A 20,994-nucleotide genomic window follows, 5' to 3' on the forward strand; every position below is an offset into this window, starting at 1 on the left:
AGATAAAACATCAACAGTAGAAATACGACATTAGTCACAAAAAAGATTTACTAGATCTGAACGATCAAACCAAGTTGTTGATTCTTCTCAGCTTTCTTCTTTTTCTCTGAATTCTTCCTTGATTTGGTTTACTACTACTACTATCATATTCATAACAAGAATTTCCTTGATGGACCGACTAACTGTGTTTTGAAAGATGACAGGTTCAACATTTGTTCCCTGTCTTTTTGTGATCCTTCCATTAAAATTACAATTTTATTATATATTTCAGAAAACTCACAACACCAGTAGTTAAACACCACATCTTCAATAGGATACACTCAGACAGAAACCATAAAAGTGTCCTAATTAGCCATTCCCTCACTTTTGCTGCGGAACTCTTGCCTTTCTTTTCTCCAAGTAGAAAAAACCAGCCAAAGACACTACAGAAAATACAGAGAAGCACACAGATGCAATATCGAGGGACGCATGGCGTCCCGTGATTGCCTCTACCTCAAACAAATTTGTTTTCTTAGCATCATCAGTGGCTTGGCCGTATGCAACTTCTTTATCCTTTGCGTCGAAAACATAAGCTCTGACAAAGTATGTTGCCGAGGGGATATCTCTTGCTATAGTCCAAGTGAAAGAATTAGTTGAAGCATTGTATGGTTTTGTCACAATCTTGTGTTGACATGTTCTGTCCTTTTTAAGCTCATCTTCTGTTTTGCGCCATCCACGATCTTTTTGACTGATGGGAGCATAACAGAGCTTCACCTTGACAGTCTTGTATGTCGAATCTGTTCCAGCTCGGAAGGTTTTGTTGGAAGACCATGTCACTGTGATGTTTAGTTCCCCGGCTTTTAATACTGCAATTCATTTTAACATCCTATTATAGAACTTTGTCTTGAAAGCAAAAAAAATGTTAACAAACATAACTAAGTATTTTGTCAAATATTGCAATAAGTGAATACCAAGCAATATTAAACCGATATCAACATGTATATCTCTTTTGAACCTGTACGTACCTTGTCCGGCTTTTGGTGATGATGTGACAATAAGTGAATTTGGTAGGGCAGATAAAGTTCCGCTAGCATAGCAGCTTAACGCGAAGAAGGAAAGTGAGCTTAAAGCTAAAAACAAAATAGTTAAGAGCTTCATGATTGATTCGACAATTGCAGTGAAGGATATTAGATAAGTGAAGGATAGTAAGATATTTTTAAAAATGACAGTGGCCATCAAGATTGTTCAAGGGGTAGGGTTATGCTGATACGGAAAGTCTGTCTTTTAGAGTTTAATTTATTAAAATTTGACTTTGAGATGGATTATTAATGTACAGTTATATTTTATACTGAATATTGTTTAAGGTACTGAGATATTTGGATGTTTTACAATGGTTATGCAAATTCTTAATTTCTCTGGGAAAAGTTATCTACTGTAATTTTCTTGGCTCATTGGCCCTGCAAAACATATGGTAGCTCCGCCTTTTCTTGGACAATCGATACTAGACGACAAAGGTCATGACTTGGAATAGTCTCCTTTACCGTATTCTAGATAAACTAATTTACTGAAAAATATGTAACATACCGAAATTTACTCTTTGCTGTCGACTGCTCCTATCCGTGTCAAGCAGGGAGGAACTAGGGGGGGAGGGGGATAGGAGTGAGTCCCGGTCCCCGTCAACCGTCAAAATTCACATAAATTTTAGCATAAAATTTTGAAAAAATATGAAATAATTTGACACAGTTCCCCTGAAAATTATGCGGTCCCCTAAACTATAATCCTGGTTCCTCCCGTGGTGCCAAACTCCCGGATCATCAGATAGCAAAATGAAATGGCTAGTCTAAGCTCCGAACAACTAAACTATCAAGTGGAATTGTACTCTTGTAGGATCAGCATGAGTATTTTTTAAGTCTTAGAGAAGTCAGAAGTTCACTTTGTATTCCAGAACAGGGCTCGAAAGGCTACAAAGGTTTCCAAAGGACCAAAATCAGCGACTACCATAAATCTAACAAGAAACATGTATAAAAATATTACCTCAAGTTGCGTTTTTCTAATATTAATATCACTCATTCAGCTTGATTATGATATTAAAGGTCGTGGACTTACCCTCTAAGCCTCATGTTGCTACTCTTGCTTTTAAAGGCTTTTAACATTAGTGGTTTTTCTAACTGATGTCTAATGTGCGATGTCAGAGGCTATAATTTTAGTAGTGAACAGCCTCGTTACCTTGTATCAACTCTCTAATGGGACATTTTTGAAGGCTGCAAGATAAGGGAGTCGGAGCATAAAATTTATATGGAAGAAGGTCATTGGCTTTGTGCTCTATGGGTAATATGATGTCTCAAGCAGCTTCAACAGATAATTATGTGAAATGAGTGGATCAACAATTCAATCTTGAATCAAACACCAAGCCAACGTTCAAAGTCTCATCATTGACACCCCTATTGTTTTCGAGTTGTTGATGTTCAAAGTAGGCTAAGTCTGATGATTCTCTATGGGTTCAGGGCTGCATATGTTGAGTAATTAGTTCATCTAAAACCTTAAGGTGTTAGAGGAAGGCCCCAATAGGATCATATATTTAACACTCCCTCTCACTCGAAAGCCCATTTATGAGTCCATTTATGGGTGGAAGAGTGAAACACCGGCGCCCTTTAGTGTCCACAATAAACAGCCTAAACTCTGATACCATGTTGAGTAACCATGAGTAACCAGCTCATCTAAAACCTTAAGGTGTTAAAGAAAGCCTCAGTAGGATCATATATTAAACAGCATATACCAAGGCTCCGGCAAATTCAAAGGAGCAAAAATATTATATCAACGTTTCTGATTCTGGAACAAATTACATAAAAAGCCACTATGGAGTCACCGACTAATGAACTGGATACGGTGATGAAGAAAAAAAGAATTTTACGGAGATTACAACTATAATGTCCGTACAATGCATTGAGAACTGATTTGGTGGACAACAGTTGTGAAACGCAGCTGCAGATGATACTGGCAGACTAGGGAAAAAAATTTAGCAGGCTCGATGTCAACAATAGCGCAAGAATTGCAAAAGGAATGTAAATATTACTTAAGCACACAGAAAAACATATATATCAAATAATAACAGACTCAAAAAATGTTTCATAGAGTATATATAGTAAGCACAGAATCGGTATTCAGGACCCAAGTCACAATTGGGTCAAATGGCGTTACCATTGTATCGCATCGCGTTGTGTGAGATGGATTGTTTTTCTTTTACTGCATTTTTGAGTGGCGAACCAAATTTTTATAAGAAAGTCTGAAATCTATGCACACAATGTCTTTGAATCGTAGAGTCTCGATCTGTTCAGACTGATTATGATTAATTAAGATAGAAATGATTTTACTTAAACGAGGATGTCATGTCGTGTCGTCTGTTTTTTATGTAAACAAGAATGTTATGTCACTCAAGCTAAGCTTAAGAGCTGGTTTTTGGATTAGATACTGGTATCATAAAATCATTTACATCGCTCCTCTTAACATATATAATGATATTATATTATTGGATAGTTTCATTATTATAATACTTTCCTTCTTAGTATATTTTTCTTTATTAAGTATGGTTGTTGACGATATAAGCCACTTTTCTATTGTAATCAAGAACAAGTCATATTATAATAAAACATTACTTTTCTCTTTTATGTTCAACTTTATCATGGTATCAAGAGCTATGGTTCGATCCGGGATAGGTCAATGATGAGTTATATCGGGTTGGGTTTCACATGTTGGGTTTAAAACATGTGTTCTAATTATTATTTCTTCTCATCTTCTTCTTATTCAAATCAGTTATTTTCTTTTTTTTCTTGGATGATTTTGAGTTTTAATCATGACTATTTTTTTCTTCTTCTTCGATTTGGTTGGATTTCTTGTGGGTCATACAACTTTTCTGCTGGTTTTGGTTGGAACTCTCGTATAATTTTTATGCTGGTTTTGATTGGGACTCTAATACACAATCTCGGTCTCGCTTCGATGATATTGACTCATTGATAATATTGTTTTTTCTCTTTTTTCCCTTTCTCCTTTCATTTCTCGTGTTGATGATGGGTGTAGCCCTAGGCACATCTGTATACTTCTCCGTTTTTTTGTTTTATTTTATCTGGTGCTCTAGGCACATTGGCCCTTCGCGGGATTGGTGTAGGTTATTTGGTGCTCTAGGCACATTGGTTTAGTATATTTGGTGCTCTAGGCACATTGGCCCTTTGAGGGATTGGTTTAGTTTATTTGGTGCTATAGGCACATTGGCCCGTCACGGGGATTAGTTTAGTTATTTGGTGTTCTTGACACATTAGTTTAGTTTATCTGGTGTTTTAATCACACTGGCCCTTCGCGGAATTTGATTAGATTTGGATACAATTTGAATTGAGATACAGTTTGGTTGATGATTGGATACAGTTTGTTGACTTGAATTCAGTTATTTGGAGTTTGTATTGGGTTGATTATGAAGTTTGGTTTTGGATTAGACTTCAGTTTCGCATACAATTTTGGTATTGTTTTCGATGGTTGCAGATTTGTTACTTTGGTAATTTGATTATTTTGTCGTTCTCCTTTGTTGTTGCGTCTTTGGATTCGTTTGGAAGTTTTTGGTTTGTTTGGATTCGTAACTCTATTTTTGGATTTGTTTGGATGCTCTTGAATCTGGTGTTACAGCTTTGGATTTGTTTGGCTACGTGGCTCCGTCTTTTGGTTGACAAACTCCCGATTCAACATCGTGAGTTTGAAGGGGGATGTTAACATATATAATGGTATTGTAGTATTGAATAGTTTCATTATTATAATACTTTCCTTTTTAGTATATTTTCCTTTATTCTGTATGGTTGTTGACTATATAAGCCCCTTTTCTATTGTAATCAAGAATAAGTCAAATTATAATAAAACCTACTTTTCTCTCTTTCCTCTGTAATTTATCAACTCCATCTTAACCTCAATGAGTCTCCTTGGTCATTGTTGGAATAATAATAGATCCTGGAAAGAGTCTTACTCTAACACCCTGAGGCTCCGGAGCGACTGGTTCCTAACGGTCATAAATCACTAGACAGTAAATCTTAGGACTTGCAATAAGAGTAGACGAAGGAGCATCTAAAAAACCATGATATGATTCTTGTTAACATGTGTTCTCTATGTCTGTAATGAAAATTAATCCCTGGTAATAATTAAAATTCCATAATATATAATTCAGAATCTTTAGAGACGTAATGTCTGAACCAAAACGTAGATCCAAGTCCTCAAGTTGGCTTGTTTGTGAGCATGGTTGAGAGCTTGAGCCTAACTTTGTTCTAGTTTCGACACAGAACTAACAAGTTATAAGAGCATGACACATAACAGCATCCATTCAATCTGATTCTGCACAGGTTAATCAAGTCTAGTGAAGAATGAAGATAATAATTAACCAATTTTTAGAGATGCCAAACGCTGGAGAGTGAAAGATAAAAGAATATTCATAATGACAAATTGACAACATTGACTTCACTGCTCAATAGTCTCCCATATCTGGCTACATGCTTTTCTCCCTTTTCTTCCTTGTACTAAAAAAGGCTAGACATAGCAGGTGACAAGATAATACATTAGATGATTAAGACTAATACATGTCGATAAACCAGCTTACAGTTTAGAAAGCCTTAGTAAATATTTGCATGCTGTGATTCTGATCATGCTGTAGCTTCTTATCTCATGTTGATATATGAAAATTTTATTTCTGCAACTTAATTTACATTTTATTTTTGAATTCTGCTACGCAATTATCATCATGGAAGGCGATATCTAAGACATGAAGGAAGGCGAAATCTAAGACTATATATAGTGGCAATAGCACAACTACAAAGAAAGTAATTCCAGTTGATGCATTGTACAAACTCTTTAGTTAACTGTTTCATCATCCTCACTCATCAAACCCTTGCAAGTTGCAGCAAGTACATTTGCATTAGTTTGTCTTTCAATAAGTATAAGTTCAAACATTTTTTTTCTGAAAAAATAAAAACCACAAATGTAAAATGTTTATGAACTATCAATTATGTATACTAGACAAATGCTGATATTCATATATCAAGATAAGATCAGGAGACAGAAGAAGAGGATATAAATCAGGGGAAATAAAAGAATATGAAGCATGTGATGTGCTACAGTTTGCATTGTCCATATATGCTTGCCAACTTGTATATTATACCAAGCTGTAACTAACTCCAAACCTCATTTTTATGTCCCACTCTCTCCCATGTGCCTTCTCTCAATCTCAACCCAATTTTCATCCTCACCACACTCCATAATGGCCCATCACACTAGTCTCATTTGTTTTTCCAACCTTTCTTTGTCTGGTGATAATGCAACATTTTGGCATATTCCATCCTCTTATTCAACCTTCCAAGCAAAAAGAAACAAGGAGAACTCAGATGATCCTGTAGTACTTCCATCTATACCTTCGGTTGAATCAGAACTACCCGTCTTCGATGACAATGGTGTCGATGTCAAAGAGGACGAAAATGGTGGCGATGAGGCCTTTAATGATGATGATGAGGAGGAGGATAACAAACTTGGCTTAAAGATGAACAATGCATGTCTTAAACCAGGACTGAAAAGCCAATCATGAACATCCCAATACAATTCTACTCTTACTTTGTTGAGATGAATCGATTCGTTACCTCTGAATTTCCATTGAAGATGCTTGACAAGGACTAAATGCCCATCTATTTTTATTTCCATTTCTAGATCAATCCCATTTAAAGAGTTGCTGCCACTATTGTGTCTCTTGTTCTTGCACTCAACTGAAATATTATGAAATCTACCTTTTTCATGGAATTTAACTCTGGTTAGAAACTTCTTCTTTCCAAACACATGCTCCTTCCTCGAAACCAATATAGGATCAATCAGAGCAGGTCTGCATCCAGTTTTTCGATATGCATCTTTCTTTAAATCTCCGAGAAGTAGCACAACCTCTTCATCACATATGACAGCAACATAATACTCTGAGCTTGGTTCTGTTTCACCGTTAAATTTTGCAGCCTTAAGGTCCCAGAAGATATCGACAGGCTTACCATCCACTAAAAATCGCTTCGAGCCTTGTTTCTTCCAAAAGCACCAAGGTTTCACCTCAACCTTACATGTATAATGGCTATCTCCATCTGGCCCTTCAACTGACACAGATAGGCCATGGAGTAACAAATTCTTGCACCATGTAATTGTGATCAAACGACACTGATCCGCGATTTTAGTCCTGTATGCAGACATGAATACACTCTGGCCTGACCTAGTCACTGCACGAGAATCATCACCAAGCCTTTCCCCTGATGAAAAACAAGCAGGAATTCCCATCTGGTCTTGCATCATTCTGATTATTTTTTTTCTCGAATACTTTTCGACTAGAAACCGTTACTTGAAATACTTATCAAACTGGATGACTAGATGTAGATAATGAATGAACTGGATTGAGGATATCTTAGTCACTATATGCCATGATTCAGAGGTGCTGACAGAGGTGTTCTTGGCAGCACTAAAATGATAGAGATATATAAAAAGGAATATTTTTGAAACTGGACTGGCACATAACTGGCAGATGAATGAGTGTGAATGAATAATCACTGATCACCTCCTTTATATTAATTTATTTGCAACATTATGTGGGCTCTCTTACTTGATTTTGTTTTATTTAACTACTGAATCTTTTTATTTTTTTCATTGTTTTACTTTAACTTGGACAGATTTTTAAATCCAAGGTAGGTTAGATTTTGTTACAGTTAAAAGACTCATTTGATGGTTGGTTAAAAAGCAGAGGGTCCTTTTCATCAGATTTGAAGTGCCTAAAAGACATTGGAAGAATCACATTTTCACATGCATGCAAGTTGTATCATATTCATATGCACCACAGTTGAATTTAACATACAAGGGGAATGTATGCAAGTTGTAGCATATGCACCAAAGCAAAGGCTAAATATTTTTAATTTAAATTAAATAAAAAGGTGCAAATATTATTATTTCGACTCATAATAATTGTTGGATTTTATTTCGACTAATAATAATATTAAGGGGCCTACCCTATTCAGATTATGAAATATTTAACGGATTAATAATAATTGATTGATTTTTAAAGTTTGTTGTTAGATTTTAATCTTATAGAGAGTTTGACGAACGAGTAGTTGTAGAGGTCCCAAATTGGGTATCAAATAAATTTTCAAATAATGTGACATAGATGACCGGACAATATGATGATCTATATGATTTTAAAGCAAATACATGCGTTCCTTTTTATTTACTTGTCTCATTACCAATCAGGGAATGTCCCGTGTAATTTGGGAATCATTTTGGAATTGAATTTGAAATATTCTTGCTTTTTTTTGACGGATTTGATGTAAAATCCAATAGAGTTTATTTAAAATTTTATTTTAGAAAATTTTCTTCTTTTATTGGATTTCAAAAAATTTAATAGGTACTAACAAATGGAAAATACTAGATACTTCAAATTTTTTTCAAAAATTTCTCCAAATATTTGTCACATGCCTGATTTTTTGCCTAGTCGCATGCGCAGCCAGCTCTCGTGCCTCGATTGCCCAGCAACTAGAGGTGGCCACTTGTGCGGGTTTGAACAGCCCACTCGGGACCGGCTCGTACGGAAGCCCGATTTTATTCGGCCCGAATCGGGCCGGTTCAAACCCCCACAGCTCGTTAAAATAGGAGTGCCGGTTACGAATTAGGAAGTTGAAATTCGGACTCGGACCGGCCCGCACATGAACCGCACGCCAAGTGGAACTGCACGGACCGGCCCGCACAACCCACCTGGCTCGCGGGTTTCATATCACTTACTAGTTTGCTGTATCTTTTTATTCCTTCATATTGTTGAGATACATTAATGTGAAAATTAATATTTTATTTTTGAAGTCAAACATGCATCTACATGGGAGCATATAGATACTTCTGTTATATTGTAACAATTAAATTAGGAATTAAGTAATTTAGTTAATAAAAAATGAAAGTTACTAAGAATTAAAAATGTATTTAAAATGAAAGTAATTTGGTAAAAAATAATTAAACAAATATTTGTAATAAATAATTAAAATTGTAGCCAAAAATCGAAAAACAATCAAGCAGCTCGTTCAACCCGCGCGACTCGGCCCGCACGGCTCGCACAAGCCCGTGAGCTCGCGAGTCACAGTGCCGAATACGGTTTCCTTTTTTCATATCTGAACCCGGCTCGGCCCGGCCCGATTCTCCAGCGTGCCGGTTTAGTGTCCAAAATTAACGTGCTCGACCCGTAGTCAGCCCGGCCCGGACCGCACGGACCGCACGAATGGCCACCACTACCAGCAACCCACAAGAGCAGCCTTACCTACGAATGCCTATAAAAAAATTTATACACAATCAGCCACAATATATATATATGAAAATACACACAATATACGACAAACGCCAATATTTATATTATTGCCACAATATATACACATGAACCCACATTATAATTAAATTTTATCCACCAAAGTGTTTCCCCACTATTTTCTTCTGTATTTATACACAATACAAGCAATTTAAATCGATCTAATGCATGTTTACATTTGAATGCCGAACATATATAATAGTCAGCCACGAATTTGAACTCCGATGCAATTTATAACTGTCGGGCAGTTTATAAAACTGCTCCACATACCTTACAACTACCCTCATGTGTGCCCTACCACTTATGCTCATCTTATTTGCCAGTTTTTCTTGTCATTCAACTTTTATACTCATCAAAATCGTCAATAACTATCACCAAGTGATTTGACACGTTCACTCTAACTGTTGCGAATACCATCTCCGTAACTTTTTCCAGAAGTCTTAGTTAACTCTGTAGCCCCGATAGCCCCCGACCGTCTCGGCTTCCCATACTGTGCGCACAGCTGTCGCCGTTGTTGCCGTCGACTCATGTCCAGCGAATTGGTAACTTTTTTAATACTAATATGCACCCCGTGTGAATATATATATATATATATATATATGCGCTCACAAATTAAATGTTGTCATATATCACACCACATCATTTGAAAAAATATTTGGGTACATAGCACTACTCCTAACAAATTCATTAAAATTTATCATTAATTGAATCCAAAAAAATTCATGACTTTTTGAATAATGTGTGATTTTAATGAATTGTTCTAAATTTTGATTAAATATCATCGAATTTTAAAGTATTTAAAAAAACCTATTTGAATACCATCGAATTTCTAGTGGATAATTTAAAATGCAAATGGGTTACTCTTGAATTTTCAAAATCCAATTTTTTTTTTAAAAAAAAATTATTTAAATACACCCCTAAAATTCAACAACTGCGGGAATGACATATATGACATATTTTTGGTTAAAATATACAAATTTATTTTACTTACTCTGACTTTCGGTAAATTATTCCCAATAAAATATGTTACATCCGGAGATGGCCAAACATGCACCTAGTTCCATAACTACTAAACCTGTTTTGTAGTTTAAGATTTCATATTTATAACATCATCATTGCAAACAATATAATCCCGATCTCAATGCTATATATAACCTTTAAAATAAAATGAACTTATAACAATAAAGCCATTAAGATATTTTAAGTCCAAGTAATTACTAAAAGACCTATTAGATATTGAGTGCACACGAACTCGAATTATTCTCTTAAATCCTCATGCAGAGGGGTTTCCCCTGTTTTAAGACTTGAATGAGTTTCCATTTCCTTTTGATCATAATGGCTGGCTTTTCTTGAATCTTAGGTTATGAAACTTATTAGCCATGAAAGCATATGATATATTCTACATTCTTTTCAGCTTAGCCATTGTGTAGAAATCATCTTCATTCTCTTTTGTTTCATGCTCTTTTTCACTTCCTCCAATCTTTATTAATTTCTTCAAGTCTCAACTTAACTTTAGCAGTTTTCAGTTTTTTTAAAGGCTCATCCACAACATATGAGGTGTTGACCAAACTACTCTGATTTACTTGAATAGCCCTCTTTTGGAGTATCTCCTATCATGAGTTTTCAGTAATAATCAATTGACATATTTGATTAAAATTCATCCATGTAACAGTAACTTTCAACAAAATCATAATAATAGTAATAATTATTTGATTTAATTACACTTTATTGACTTATAATTTAAATTCTTTGCACAAAAAGGCTTAATTGTTAATTGACTTGAGTAATGTCTAATTGTCGAATTTCTCAATATTTTAATAATTCTGCCTTCCTCATGTTGGATTTCTCATTAAACATAACTGTTGTTTATAATATATGAATTTTTATATTATAAATTTATGTTAAATAATGAAAGTACAAGTTTTCTGTAAAATTGACAATTAGGTTTCATGTAAAAAAGTGGGTATTTTTTGAGTTTGTAATGGAATGGTGGTAATAGATTGAGACGTGATACCGATTATGTTAGTGTGTATATTGTGAATGATAGATTGTTGAAGAGGGCGCTAGCATCGCAACCTGTGGTCATTAGCGATGGCCTGAATGGATTCCGCAGAAGAGAAGTAGGGGATAGATGAATTGAGAAAATAAAAGCGGGAGAGGTGTGTGTCATTCTATACATAGTCTGAATGTGTGCAGTAATTAATGTATGTATGTGCGAATTCATCATGTGTGTGTTTCGTACGCCACCACAATGGAAAATAAAGGCATGTGTTCGATGGGTACGTGTGTGCGCGTATTTATAAGATATGTATGCTTATATGTTCGTGTTTATATTTTGTCGAGAAATAAAAATAAAACCCTTATTACGATATTAACCTTATAATTGTTAAATTGGACGCAAAACCACTGTAATATTTGAGAAATTCAAAAATTAACCAACCCACACTAACAAAAAAAATTTAGTCATTTTTTTGCAAACATGCTAAAAAATGCAATTTAGTCTAATTATTTTTCCAAATAAAAAAAATATATAATTTTGCTGAAAAAATAATTATGAAGCTAAATAGTGGGGGCATTATCGTCAACATCATAAACCCAGATTAGGGCTTTTACATCAATCATCCTCTCCATTTCAAAACCCCTCTTCAATTCGTCCAAAAATTGCACACTGCGTCAGGTTAGCTTCACTCTACACACACACACACATGTATACATATATTTGTAATTCGATTCTTTTATTAATTGCTAAATGTTATTGACTCTTTCTTTTAATTGCAGAGTTGTTTGATTGAACCCTAGAAATGCAATCCCTTTTGGGGAAAATTCGATCTGTTACGAGACTTTCTGTTACTAATCAAAAGCTCGTTGATTTATTATCAATTCGAAACACTAGTAGCGTTTCCCCCGATTGTTTCGCCAAATTGTTACCCTGTGTAAGCCCCAATTTGTAAATTGCTTTCGTCACTTTCCGTTCGTACTTTCCGACTTTGCGTAATTAGTTTTTGCTGTGATGGTATAGATTTAGCAAGTATCGAACTCGAATCAGATTAGTGTTATTAGATTATATTGGCATTTAAGCAAAGGTAATTAGTTTTACTGAGATAATATAGCTTTGGCAAGTATCGAACCCGAATCAGATTCGTTATATAAGTTTTTATTGGCATTTAAGCTGGGAATTAAATGTGATTAGTTTTTACTGTGATCATATAGCTTTAGCAAGTATAGAACCCAAATCAGATTTGGGTTATAATATTTCATTGGGATTTTAAGCCGGGACTTAAAAACCTATAATTAGGGTTAGATGTAGAATTAACAGCCATCATTTAGAGGAGGTTGTAGCCCGGGGCATTAATCGGGTCTACCATTTGGTGATGAGAGTGATAATTACTGATTGTGCATTTAGCACCCGGAGAGCCTTGTGTTGTGCTGGACAATGTTTTTTGTATCGATGAGTATAAGATGCTCTTTGATAATGGATTTATCCTTTATTGGAAAGTTGAGGTGACACGTGAGTGTTAGCACATGATTTTAGATGACTTTTGAAACACACTTATTAGGCTGCGGTCCTGATACCGGACTAGTAAGATGCCTTGTGCATTCCACTTATGAAATTGTATAAGCAACTCGGTAAAGGGCCAATATACAGTTAATTTGTTTTGGAAAGTAGAGAATTAGTATTAGGTCATGTATTTTTACGCTCTTGGTTAGTGTAATTTTTGAAGTATGTAATTTATTTGACCCACTGGTACAAGGGTATTGTTTAGGGAAGCTACGGTATTGTATTAACGCTATTCCACTTAAGGGCTAGCATAGCCAACAGGGTCTTGTTTAGGGAAGCTACGGCATTGTATTAACCACTTAAGGGCTAGTATAGCCAACAGGGTCTATGCTCAATTGACAGTTATTGTTTTTGAAAGCAGAAAAGTACTATTGAATATGTATCTGCACACGCGTGTTAATCTAATTTTTGAAGTGTTTAGTTTATTTGACCTACTGGTATCAGGAAATTGTTTAGAGGAGCTACGGAGTATTAAAACTATTACGTTGTTGTTTTAATTAAGTAGTGGCAAGAGAAATAGTAGTTTTCACCATGTTGTCTGGTGTTATATAGATACATCACAAAAACACATGCGTCTGAAATGAATGTTATGCCATTTGTACGCATTGGAACACCAGATTTACTGGTTATGCTTTTTCAAGAGTTGTTACCCCCACAAGCTAGACGCAAGACCAATAACATGGTTTACCTTCCAATAACTATGGGAAAGCTAATTTGTATATTAATTTTGGACTGGACTATCACAAAGTTGATGATTGATTACTTGTTTACTTCTTTCAGTTGTCATCTGTATGTCTTTCTGATTTACTTGATAAAGTAATATTAGTTGCGCCAACCTGGTTCCATAGTTTAAGCAACTCATAAATAGATTGATTGAATGTATATCATTATTTATCATACTTCATGCAGTCATAACCTTATATGAAGTTATTGAATTTCCAATCTAAGTTGTTTACAGTGGGCAGCTGTGACACCAAACATTGCTAGCAGATGCATAACAACAAGCAGTTCAAGTGATTCAGTTTCGCAACATGCTTCTACTCCTGACACTGAAATTTCTCCTCGCATAAAATTTAAGAGACTAGATAAAACAGCCAGGAATATCATGCAGGCATGAATTTTTTGTTATAATTGGTTTTAGTTCGACAAATGCACTTTTTTAAACGTAGATGTTTACTTCTTGTGTGCATAGGATGCTTATTTATACGTTGCAGATTCTTGACAAGGAAGCTGTTGAGGAAGTAAGAGCACAAAGGGAAATACCTGATATAAAGCCTGGTTATATAATCCAGCTTAAAGTGGTATGTCAAGTCTTAAGGTTTTTTGTTTTTATCATCCAACTTCATTTTGGAAAGTTCTTGTTATTATAGTAGCATTATCATCCTTGCGGTCTATGGGATAATCTTTTATGATACATCCTGTCACAGGAAACACCTGAAAACAAGAGACGGATTTCAACTCTGAAGGGCATTGTGATAGCAAGGCGAAATGCTGGTCTGAATACCACAATCAGATTAAGAAGGCTGATTACAGGAATTGGCGTTGAATCTCTGTTCCCATTGTAAGTAAATTTGAAAAAAATAAATAAAATGTCTTCCTGCATGTATTATCTGTCAGCCTATGATTTTGTTAAATTGAGCTGACAACTTATATAGAGGTATATGACTAATAAACAGACCCCTTACAGACATCTGCGGTAATCACTCACATTATATTGTTTATTAGGTGTTCTTACTGAGTTGATCTACGTTCATTGTTTAAAGATAATATTGTGATAATCTTCAGAAATAAATTATCTTCTCAGAAGACCGAGCATCAATATATGTATTATATTTATGTCATTTTTCCAAGTTAACTATGTTAGTTTTTTTCCTTCTAAGATCGTTGTATAACTTACAAATGTGTCATCAAGTTTCTCAGCTGACAGCTGGTCTTTCACGTGATGAAATGCAAACTTGATCAATATCGACCAAAATTTTCATATCGCACAGTTTTCTAATTTAATGATAAGATTGAAACTATGATACATTTGTGTAACAATTTTTTGAGTATGACCTTCACCTAGATAGTGCTGCACATGTTAACCAAGTTGTGTGGCTTATGACAGGTATTCACCTAATATAAAGGAGATAAAGGTACTGGACAAGAAGAAAGTGAGGAGGGCTAAGCTTTATTATCTCAGAGATCGATTGAATCCACTCAAGAACAAGTAATAGGCTAATGGTTGGAGTAATGGTAGGGTTCAAAGTTCATTCGGTGAGACTCACCCTCGGACACTCAATTTTTCTGTAATGTTAAATCTGTCTACCCTTTTTGTACTGTGAATGGATAGTATTATTGCATAATTGCATTAGAATATCTCTGTTTTGTCATCTGAGTGGCACACATCCTATTGTGGTTTGTGACAGTCGTACTTATGTCTTCAACTCCGCGGAATTCTTCCTTGTCCAATTAATTCTGGCCTCTCTGTCTATTTGGCCACACAAAATATTATTGGTCATGTGAACAGCAATCACTTGAACATATCGTTCAAATGATATACATGGTAAAATATAGAATTATGTTGGAAACAAAGTGAGGATAATTTTGCTTCTGCTCTACACAAAATCTTGTATAATTTGCGTATTGAATTATTGTGCAAGTAGTTGACTCATGCTTCCCTAACAAAGCTATGATAATTCTCTTGCAAGCTTATTGTGCTTAGTAACTCTTGTTCGTGGCCTTGTAACGACTCTTGTTAACGGAGAGTCGAGACACCGGGGTTCACCCTAGAAACGAAATAAACTGTAGTATATTGTTATTCGAAAGGAACAGACTCTTTTTTAACATTCAAATTTTAATACCTGTTTCTGAATTTCGTATGATCAGAAATAAATAGCAAGCAGAAGCAAAGTGAAATTGATGGCCTGAACAAACACCGGGAGTCGAATCTTTGACCTCTTTTGGAAAAGTTAAGAACTCGAGCACTACACAAACACGTTTAGAACATAATTTATTTTATATATTTCGAGCATGTGGAACTTGACCTTTTTTTATTAAAAATGTTTTTTTTTGCCAAGGACATTTTTTATTAAAAATGTTCGGTGATGGAGATTTTAATAAATAAGAAAAAGGCTTCAAAAAAGGAGATTAATATGTGATAAATCTTTTCTTTAGTAGTATTTCTTCTTTTGTTCCTCTGAAAACTAAGAGTTCTTTTCACTTCAGTTTTCCTTTCTTTCTAGAATTTGAACGCAAATATAAAAAGTAAGAGTTTTATTCGCTTCAATTTTCCTTCTACTTGAAACAGAAATTCTGTCCGTGTTCCTTTCGTTTTAGAACTCCAAATACGAATAAATGTAAAAATTAGCTTTTTTCTTATTAAAATCATTTTCAACTTCGGACAAACCGTTGTTTTCTCAAAACAGCTTTTATTTTCTAAATTGAATAGTATTATTATAACCTGGTCCAAAAAGAGCATTAGATAATATTATTTTCATTCTAATTTATCTGTTTTATTTGAATTTTTATAATCAAATTAACTCAATTTTGACCGTAAATTAAATATCAAACTTTCATTATTTTAAAAAACTGAAAAATAGATTTTAAAGTAGATTTCTAATGATATAATTTTATAACTTTTTTTTATTATGCATTATATGAATTTTTGCTCAAAATTAGGTTAATTTGATCACAAAAAATCAATCATAAATTAGAAAGAGGTAGTAACTTTTAAGTGCCAGAAATAATATTTTGTTACAAATTAATTAATTAATTAAAATAAAATAAAATAGAGAAACGTAAAGAGAGATCCTATCCAACTTACAACTAAATCCAAAATCGCCGTTTTCACGAATCCCAAAGTCCGACAAACAAACTCTGTTCTTCCATTCTCGTACCAACATATCATCATTCTTTTATTATTACATCCTTCATTAAAATCCATCCTATAATTATACATTACATACACATTCTTACATCTATACATACATACACTACAAACACCTCTCCGATTACAAATCCAAATCCTTACTTAACACAAATCTCTCTTCTATATATAATTTACTCAATCAATCAATAAAGATCCAATTTATTTATCTATTTTTTTATTATTATTACCAGAGCTGGAGTGTTTTAAATTTAATAATTTAAAATATATATAGAAGATGGGCCATGAATCAACGTCTGATCATGATGCTGATGATTCTGAAGCTGACTTTGTTGAGATTGATCCTTCTGGTCGTTATGGTCGGGTCAGTTAATTAATTTTTTCCTTTTTTTTTAAATTTTTTTAATGTTTTTATTATTAGTTTTGTGCTGTTATTGTGCTTTTTTGATATGTTTTTTCAACCCCATTGATGCTGATCACTTGTATTGTTATTAGTGTTATGTACTTAGCATTGTTTTTGAGCTTAGTGTACTAAAGTTTTAATCTTTTTTGTTTTTTTATGTATGAAAGTTTTGATTTTTTTATTGTAATTGTGCTGTAATTGTGATTTTTTCTGTTCTTTTTCTCAACCCCATTGATGCTGATTACTTGTATTGTTATTGTTGTTATGTACTTGAATTGTTTTTGAGCTTTGTTTACTAAAGTTTTAATCTTTTTTGTTTTTTTATATATGAAAGTTTTGATTTTCTTATAATGATTATGATCTTGTGTAAATTGCAGTATAAAGAGGTGCTAGGAAAGGGGGCTTTCAAGAAAGTGTATCCTTTGTCGATTATTCGATTTAGTTTTGTTGTTGCAATTCTATTACTTTATATAGTGTTATTGTTTGTAACATACTAGCATTAATGTGAATTCCTTGATAAAATTTGGGTAGATATAGAGCTTTTGATGAATTGGAAGGCATTGAAATAGCTTGGAATCAGGTTAAAGTTGCTGACTTGCTGAGGAATTCTGATGACTTGGACCGTCTTTATTCCGAAGTTCATTTGCTCAAAACTCTCAAGCATAAGAATATTATTAAGTTCTACAATTCGTGGGTTGATACGAAAACTGAGAACATTAATTTTATTACTGAGATTTTTACTTCTGGGACGCTCAGGCAGTAAGTTGATTTTCTCCCGTTTTCTTTTATCCGATATTAATGTGGCTGTAATCGTGTTATTGGGTGAAGATTTATTTTCTTAAATATGTTAGGTATCGGAAAAAGCATAAGCATGTTGATTTACGGGCGTTGAAGAAATGGTCTAGGCAGATTTTAGAGGGCCTTTCATATCTTCATAGTCACGATCCTCCAGTTATTCACCGTGATCTTAAGTGTGATAATATTTTTGTTAATGGCAATCAAGGAGAAGTGAAAATTGGTGACTTGGGACTTGCTGCTATTCTTCAACAAGCTCGTGCAGCTCATAGTGTCATCGGTAAAGCCTTGTTTTGCTTCTTCTGGTTCCCAGTTCCTTCCATCATAGTTTGATGTTATGTTAGTTACTTCTTTTTGTGAGAAATTTAAATGTAATCACATTTTTGAAATCAGGCACTCCTGAATTCATGGCACCAGAACTCTACGAGGAGGAATATAATGAGCTAGTAGATATATATGCCTTTGGAATGTGCTTACTGGAGTTGGTGACATTCGAATACCCTTATGTGGAATGCACTAATGCTGCTCAAATTTATAAGAAAGTGACATCAGTAAGAAACTTACAACTCTTTAGGCTCATTTTTGTCTTGCTTTGTTTCATTAGGTCCTTTAATATCTTGTTTATATGATGATATTGGCTGACATGGGTAAATATGTTACTCTTTAGTTACAAAGACATACATAACTCAAAAGTTCTTGATTTCTGTTTGCTACATTAGAAAGGCAACACAGGCTAGGGCCATCATGCAAATACTCTATCCCAACTCCATGAAAAAGGATTAACATATAGCAGAATTAGGATACTCTTATAGAGGAGCGAGAATTACTTTTTTTTGGATTTATCCTTGATGTGGCAACTTGTGTCTCGCTAGCAGGAATTTTGGTACCTTTGATCATCAGCGATTTGGTTTTACTAGAGAAAGGAAACGGTATCCAAGCTATCAATTATCTGTAAATATAAAATGGGTAGGAAAAATATAAAAAGTGGTTATTTAGTACTTGAGATAGATGCCACCTCAAATCAACTAATAATTTATTTTTATCATTTGCCTGAGAGCGATTGCATTTTGGATAAATACATAAGTTTTTCATAATCATGAGTTTAGAGAATTTATGCAAGTCCAAACAGAAATATCTAAATCATGTTTTACTACATTTCCTATCCAGTAAAATTTGCAGCTTGAACCAAAGCTGGATTTTAATTGAGCATGCGTTTTTTATTGTGACTAACCAGATGTGTTTCCAACTCTCTAGACCCTTTTTAGTATTCTATTTTAAATAATTATTTTCCCTTGTTTGTGCTGTTTGCCGTCTTCCTTTGTAGGGAATTAAACCTGCGTCATTAATTAAAGTGAAGGACCCTGGAGTCAGAGCATTTATAGAAAAATGTATTGCAAAGGCATCTGATCGGTTGTCTGCCAAAGAGCTCTTAGCGGATCCATTCCTCCTGTCAGATAACGATACTGAAGCCATAGATCAATCTTTACAACCAAATCACCAACGGGAAGGTAAATATTGCTGGCCAATTGGTCGATTTCATTGTCCTTGTTTTTCTTACACATTTAATTTTCAGATAATAACAGTGATCTTTATGATAGGTAAAAATGCAGAAGATTTTACAAATGAGGGGAATCGAGATTTTACGGTGCAGGGTCAAAGGAAAGACCTAAACACCATATTTTTAAAATTAAGAATGACAGATTCCACAGGTTATTTTCTGTTTATAACTTCTTTACACTACTTCTCATTTTCATAAAAATGTAGCATTGTACTCCTTAAAGCATGTAACTGAACTTTGCATTTATTTCAGGTCATATACGAAATATTCACTTCCCATTCGATATTGATGCTGATACGGCAATTGCTGTTGCTAGTGAAATGGTTGAAGAGCTGGATCTGACTGACCAAGATGTTACAGCCATTGCTGAGATGATTGATACAGAAATTCATTCCTATAATCCAGAATGGGCACCCGGGGATCTTCTTAGTGATCATGATCATACTGAAGGAGATATCACTGATAATTTTGTCTCTGAAGGCCAGGATGATACTTCTCCCACAACAAATGTGTCAGCAGCTCGTCCTGGCAATCTTGTTCTGGAACAGAGGCCTTCAGGCAGGAAGTATTGGTGTGATACACCCAAAGATGGTAATGAAGGCTCTCCACTTACACCGGGACCTTCAAGCTTGTCCCTTGAGGAGCCTGCAACCCCTGTAGATGGTTCGACCAATGACGATGAACAATCACCAGCTAGCTGTCAGTCCGGGGTTGATATAAAAGATGGTGCTTCACTAGAAAAGCAGGACGTCGGTGTGCTTGACGATGTGAGGAAAAATCAAGAATATGATTTAGCTGATCATTCAGTTGTTCCTCCTGAATTACACACTGATGATAGAGATCATCCACTTTTAGGAAACAAATTACTTAATTACATTGATTTAGGCGATGATAAGTTGATCGCAGAAAGACTTAAGTGCCTCTTACTTGAGCAGCAAAGAGAGCTGGATAATCTTAAGAAGAAGCACAAACAGATGGTTTCAGATCTTTTAAAAGGGCTTCCTCGAGAAACTCGTGAAAAAGTCACATGTACCTGTAATGTGGAGATCTCCGACTATACATTTCAAAGTGGTGAAGAGTGATCTCTTAAAGGCTCCTTAGTCGTTGCTGCACATTCAAGTGTTGCCATCTTACCTTTCTAGCTCGGCTGTGGACATGGGTCAGATAGTTTTGGGTTGAAGACATTTGAGAAATACAGAGTGTTAGCATTTTTCAGAAAGGTTGGTAGCAGGTTAGAATTTCATATTTACAAAAAAAAATTAATTAACCCGTAGGCACACATTGAACTATTATTGTATATCGTCACAACTTACTAGTGTTGTAGTCTATACAGTACTTGTAAATATGGTAGATACAGCATGTTAGGCCGAGTGATTTGCTGCTGGCATAGGTATGTTCTGAAACTTAATTTTTTATTAAACTTAATTTACAAGTTACTCCTCTAGAGAAATAA

At 34.6% G+C, this 20,994-nt stretch overlaps 4 protein-coding genes across 7 annotated transcripts; 2 read left to right on the top strand and 2 right to left on the bottom strand.

Moving 5' to 3' along the window:
• Positions 1-241: 241 nt before the first annotated feature.
• LOC141716629 (high-affinity nitrate transporter 3.1-like) lies at positions 242-1,199 on the bottom strand. Its single transcript, XM_074518821.1, has 2 exons — positions 1,005-1,199; positions 242-845 (listed from the first exon to the last, which is right to left on the bottom strand). The coding sequence occupies exons 1-2, from the start codon at positions 1,135-1,137 to the stop codon at positions 361-363; spliced, it is 618 nt and encodes a 205-aa protein (XP_074374922.1). The 5' UTR covers positions 1,138-1,199; the 3' UTR covers positions 242-360.
• Positions 1,200-6,071: 4,872 nt separating this feature from the next.
• Positions 6,072-7,567, bottom strand: LOC141717639 (uncharacterized). The gene has a single exon (XM_074519791.1). The coding sequence runs from the start codon at positions 7,318-7,320 to the stop codon at positions 6,346-6,348; it is 975 nt and encodes a 324-aa protein (XP_074375892.1). The 5' UTR covers positions 7,321-7,567; the 3' UTR covers positions 6,072-6,345.
• A 4,329-nt stretch (positions 7,568-11,896) lies between these two features.
• LOC141717640 (uncharacterized) lies at positions 11,897-15,372 on the top strand. 2 transcript variants are annotated; one of them, XM_074519793.1, is made up of 7 exons: positions 11,897-12,035; positions 12,137-12,291; positions 13,876-14,028; positions 14,132-14,218; positions 14,345-14,478; positions 15,025-15,173; positions 15,326-15,372. In XM_074519793.1, the coding sequence occupies exons 2-6, from the start codon at positions 12,160-12,162 to the stop codon at positions 15,128-15,130; spliced, it is 612 nt and encodes a 203-aa protein (XP_074375894.1). In that variant the 5' UTR covers positions 11,897-12,035; positions 12,137-12,159; the 3' UTR covers positions 15,131-15,173; positions 15,326-15,372. The 2 variants fall into 2 exon arrangements, with proteins under 2 accessions (XP_074375894.1, XP_074375893.1); XM_074519792.1 differs by lacking the exon at positions 15,326-15,372 and having other exon boundaries at positions 15,025-15,289.
• A 1,359-nt stretch (positions 15,373-16,731) lies between these two features.
• Positions 16,732-20,994, top strand: LOC141717641 (putative serine/threonine-protein kinase WNK3). Of its 3 annotated transcripts, none has more exons than XM_074519796.1 (8): positions 16,732-17,149; positions 17,566-17,603; positions 17,720-17,947; positions 18,040-18,263; positions 18,377-18,534; positions 19,308-19,491; positions 19,582-19,692; positions 19,794-20,994. In XM_074519796.1, exons 1-8 carry the CDS (start codon positions 17,063-17,065, stop codon positions 20,621-20,623), a joined length of 1,860 nt encoding a protein of 619 aa, XP_074375897.1. In that variant the 5' UTR covers positions 16,732-17,062; the 3' UTR covers positions 20,624-20,994. The 3 variants fall into 3 exon arrangements, with proteins under 3 accessions (XP_074375897.1, XP_074375898.1, XP_074375896.1); XM_074519797.1 differs by having other exon boundaries at positions 16,732-17,144; XM_074519795.1 differs by having other exon boundaries at positions 19,308-19,692.

This window comes from Apium graveolens, chromosome 4 (assembly GCF_009905375.1).
Source record: "Apium graveolens cultivar Ventura chromosome 4, ASM990537v1, whole genome shotgun sequence".
NCBI classification, from domain to species: domain Eukaryota; kingdom Viridiplantae; phylum Streptophyta; class Magnoliopsida; order Apiales; family Apiaceae; genus Apium; species Apium graveolens.

Coding starts and splice junctions, on each gene's coding strand:
- LOC141716629 (XM_074518821.1), bottom strand. CDS start 1,137: ATGAAGCTCTTAACTATTTTGTTTTTAGCTTTAAGCTCACTTTCCTTC. Junction 846..1,004: donor ATCACCAAAAGCCGGACAAG/GTACGTACAGGT, acceptor AATGAATTGCAG/TATTAAAAGCCGGGGAACTA.
- LOC141717639 (XM_074519791.1), bottom strand. CDS start 7,320: ATGATGCAAGACCAGATGGGAATTCCTGCTTGTTTTTCATCAGGGGAA.
- LOC141717640 (XM_074519793.1), top strand. CDS start 12,160: ATGCAATCCCTTTTGGGGAAAATTCGATCTGTTACGAGACTTTCTGTT. Junction 14,029..14,131: donor CAGCCAGGAATATCATGCAG/GCATGAATTTTT, acceptor TATACGTTGCAG/ATTCTTGACAAGGAAGCTGT. Junction 14,479..15,024: donor GTTGAATCTCTGTTCCCATT/GTAAGTAAATTT, acceptor GGCTTATGACAG/GTATTCACCTAATATAAAGG.
- LOC141717641 (XM_074519795.1), top strand. CDS start 17,063: ATGGGCCATGAATCAACGTCTGATCATGATGCTGATGATTCTGAAGCT. Junction 17,604..17,719: donor AAGGGGGCTTTCAAGAAAGT/GTATCCTTTGTC, acceptor AAATTTGGGTAG/ATATAGAGCTTTTGATGAAT. Junction 19,693..19,793: donor AAGAATGACAGATTCCACAG/GTTATTTTCTGT, acceptor CATTTATTTCAG/GTCATATACGAAATATTCAC.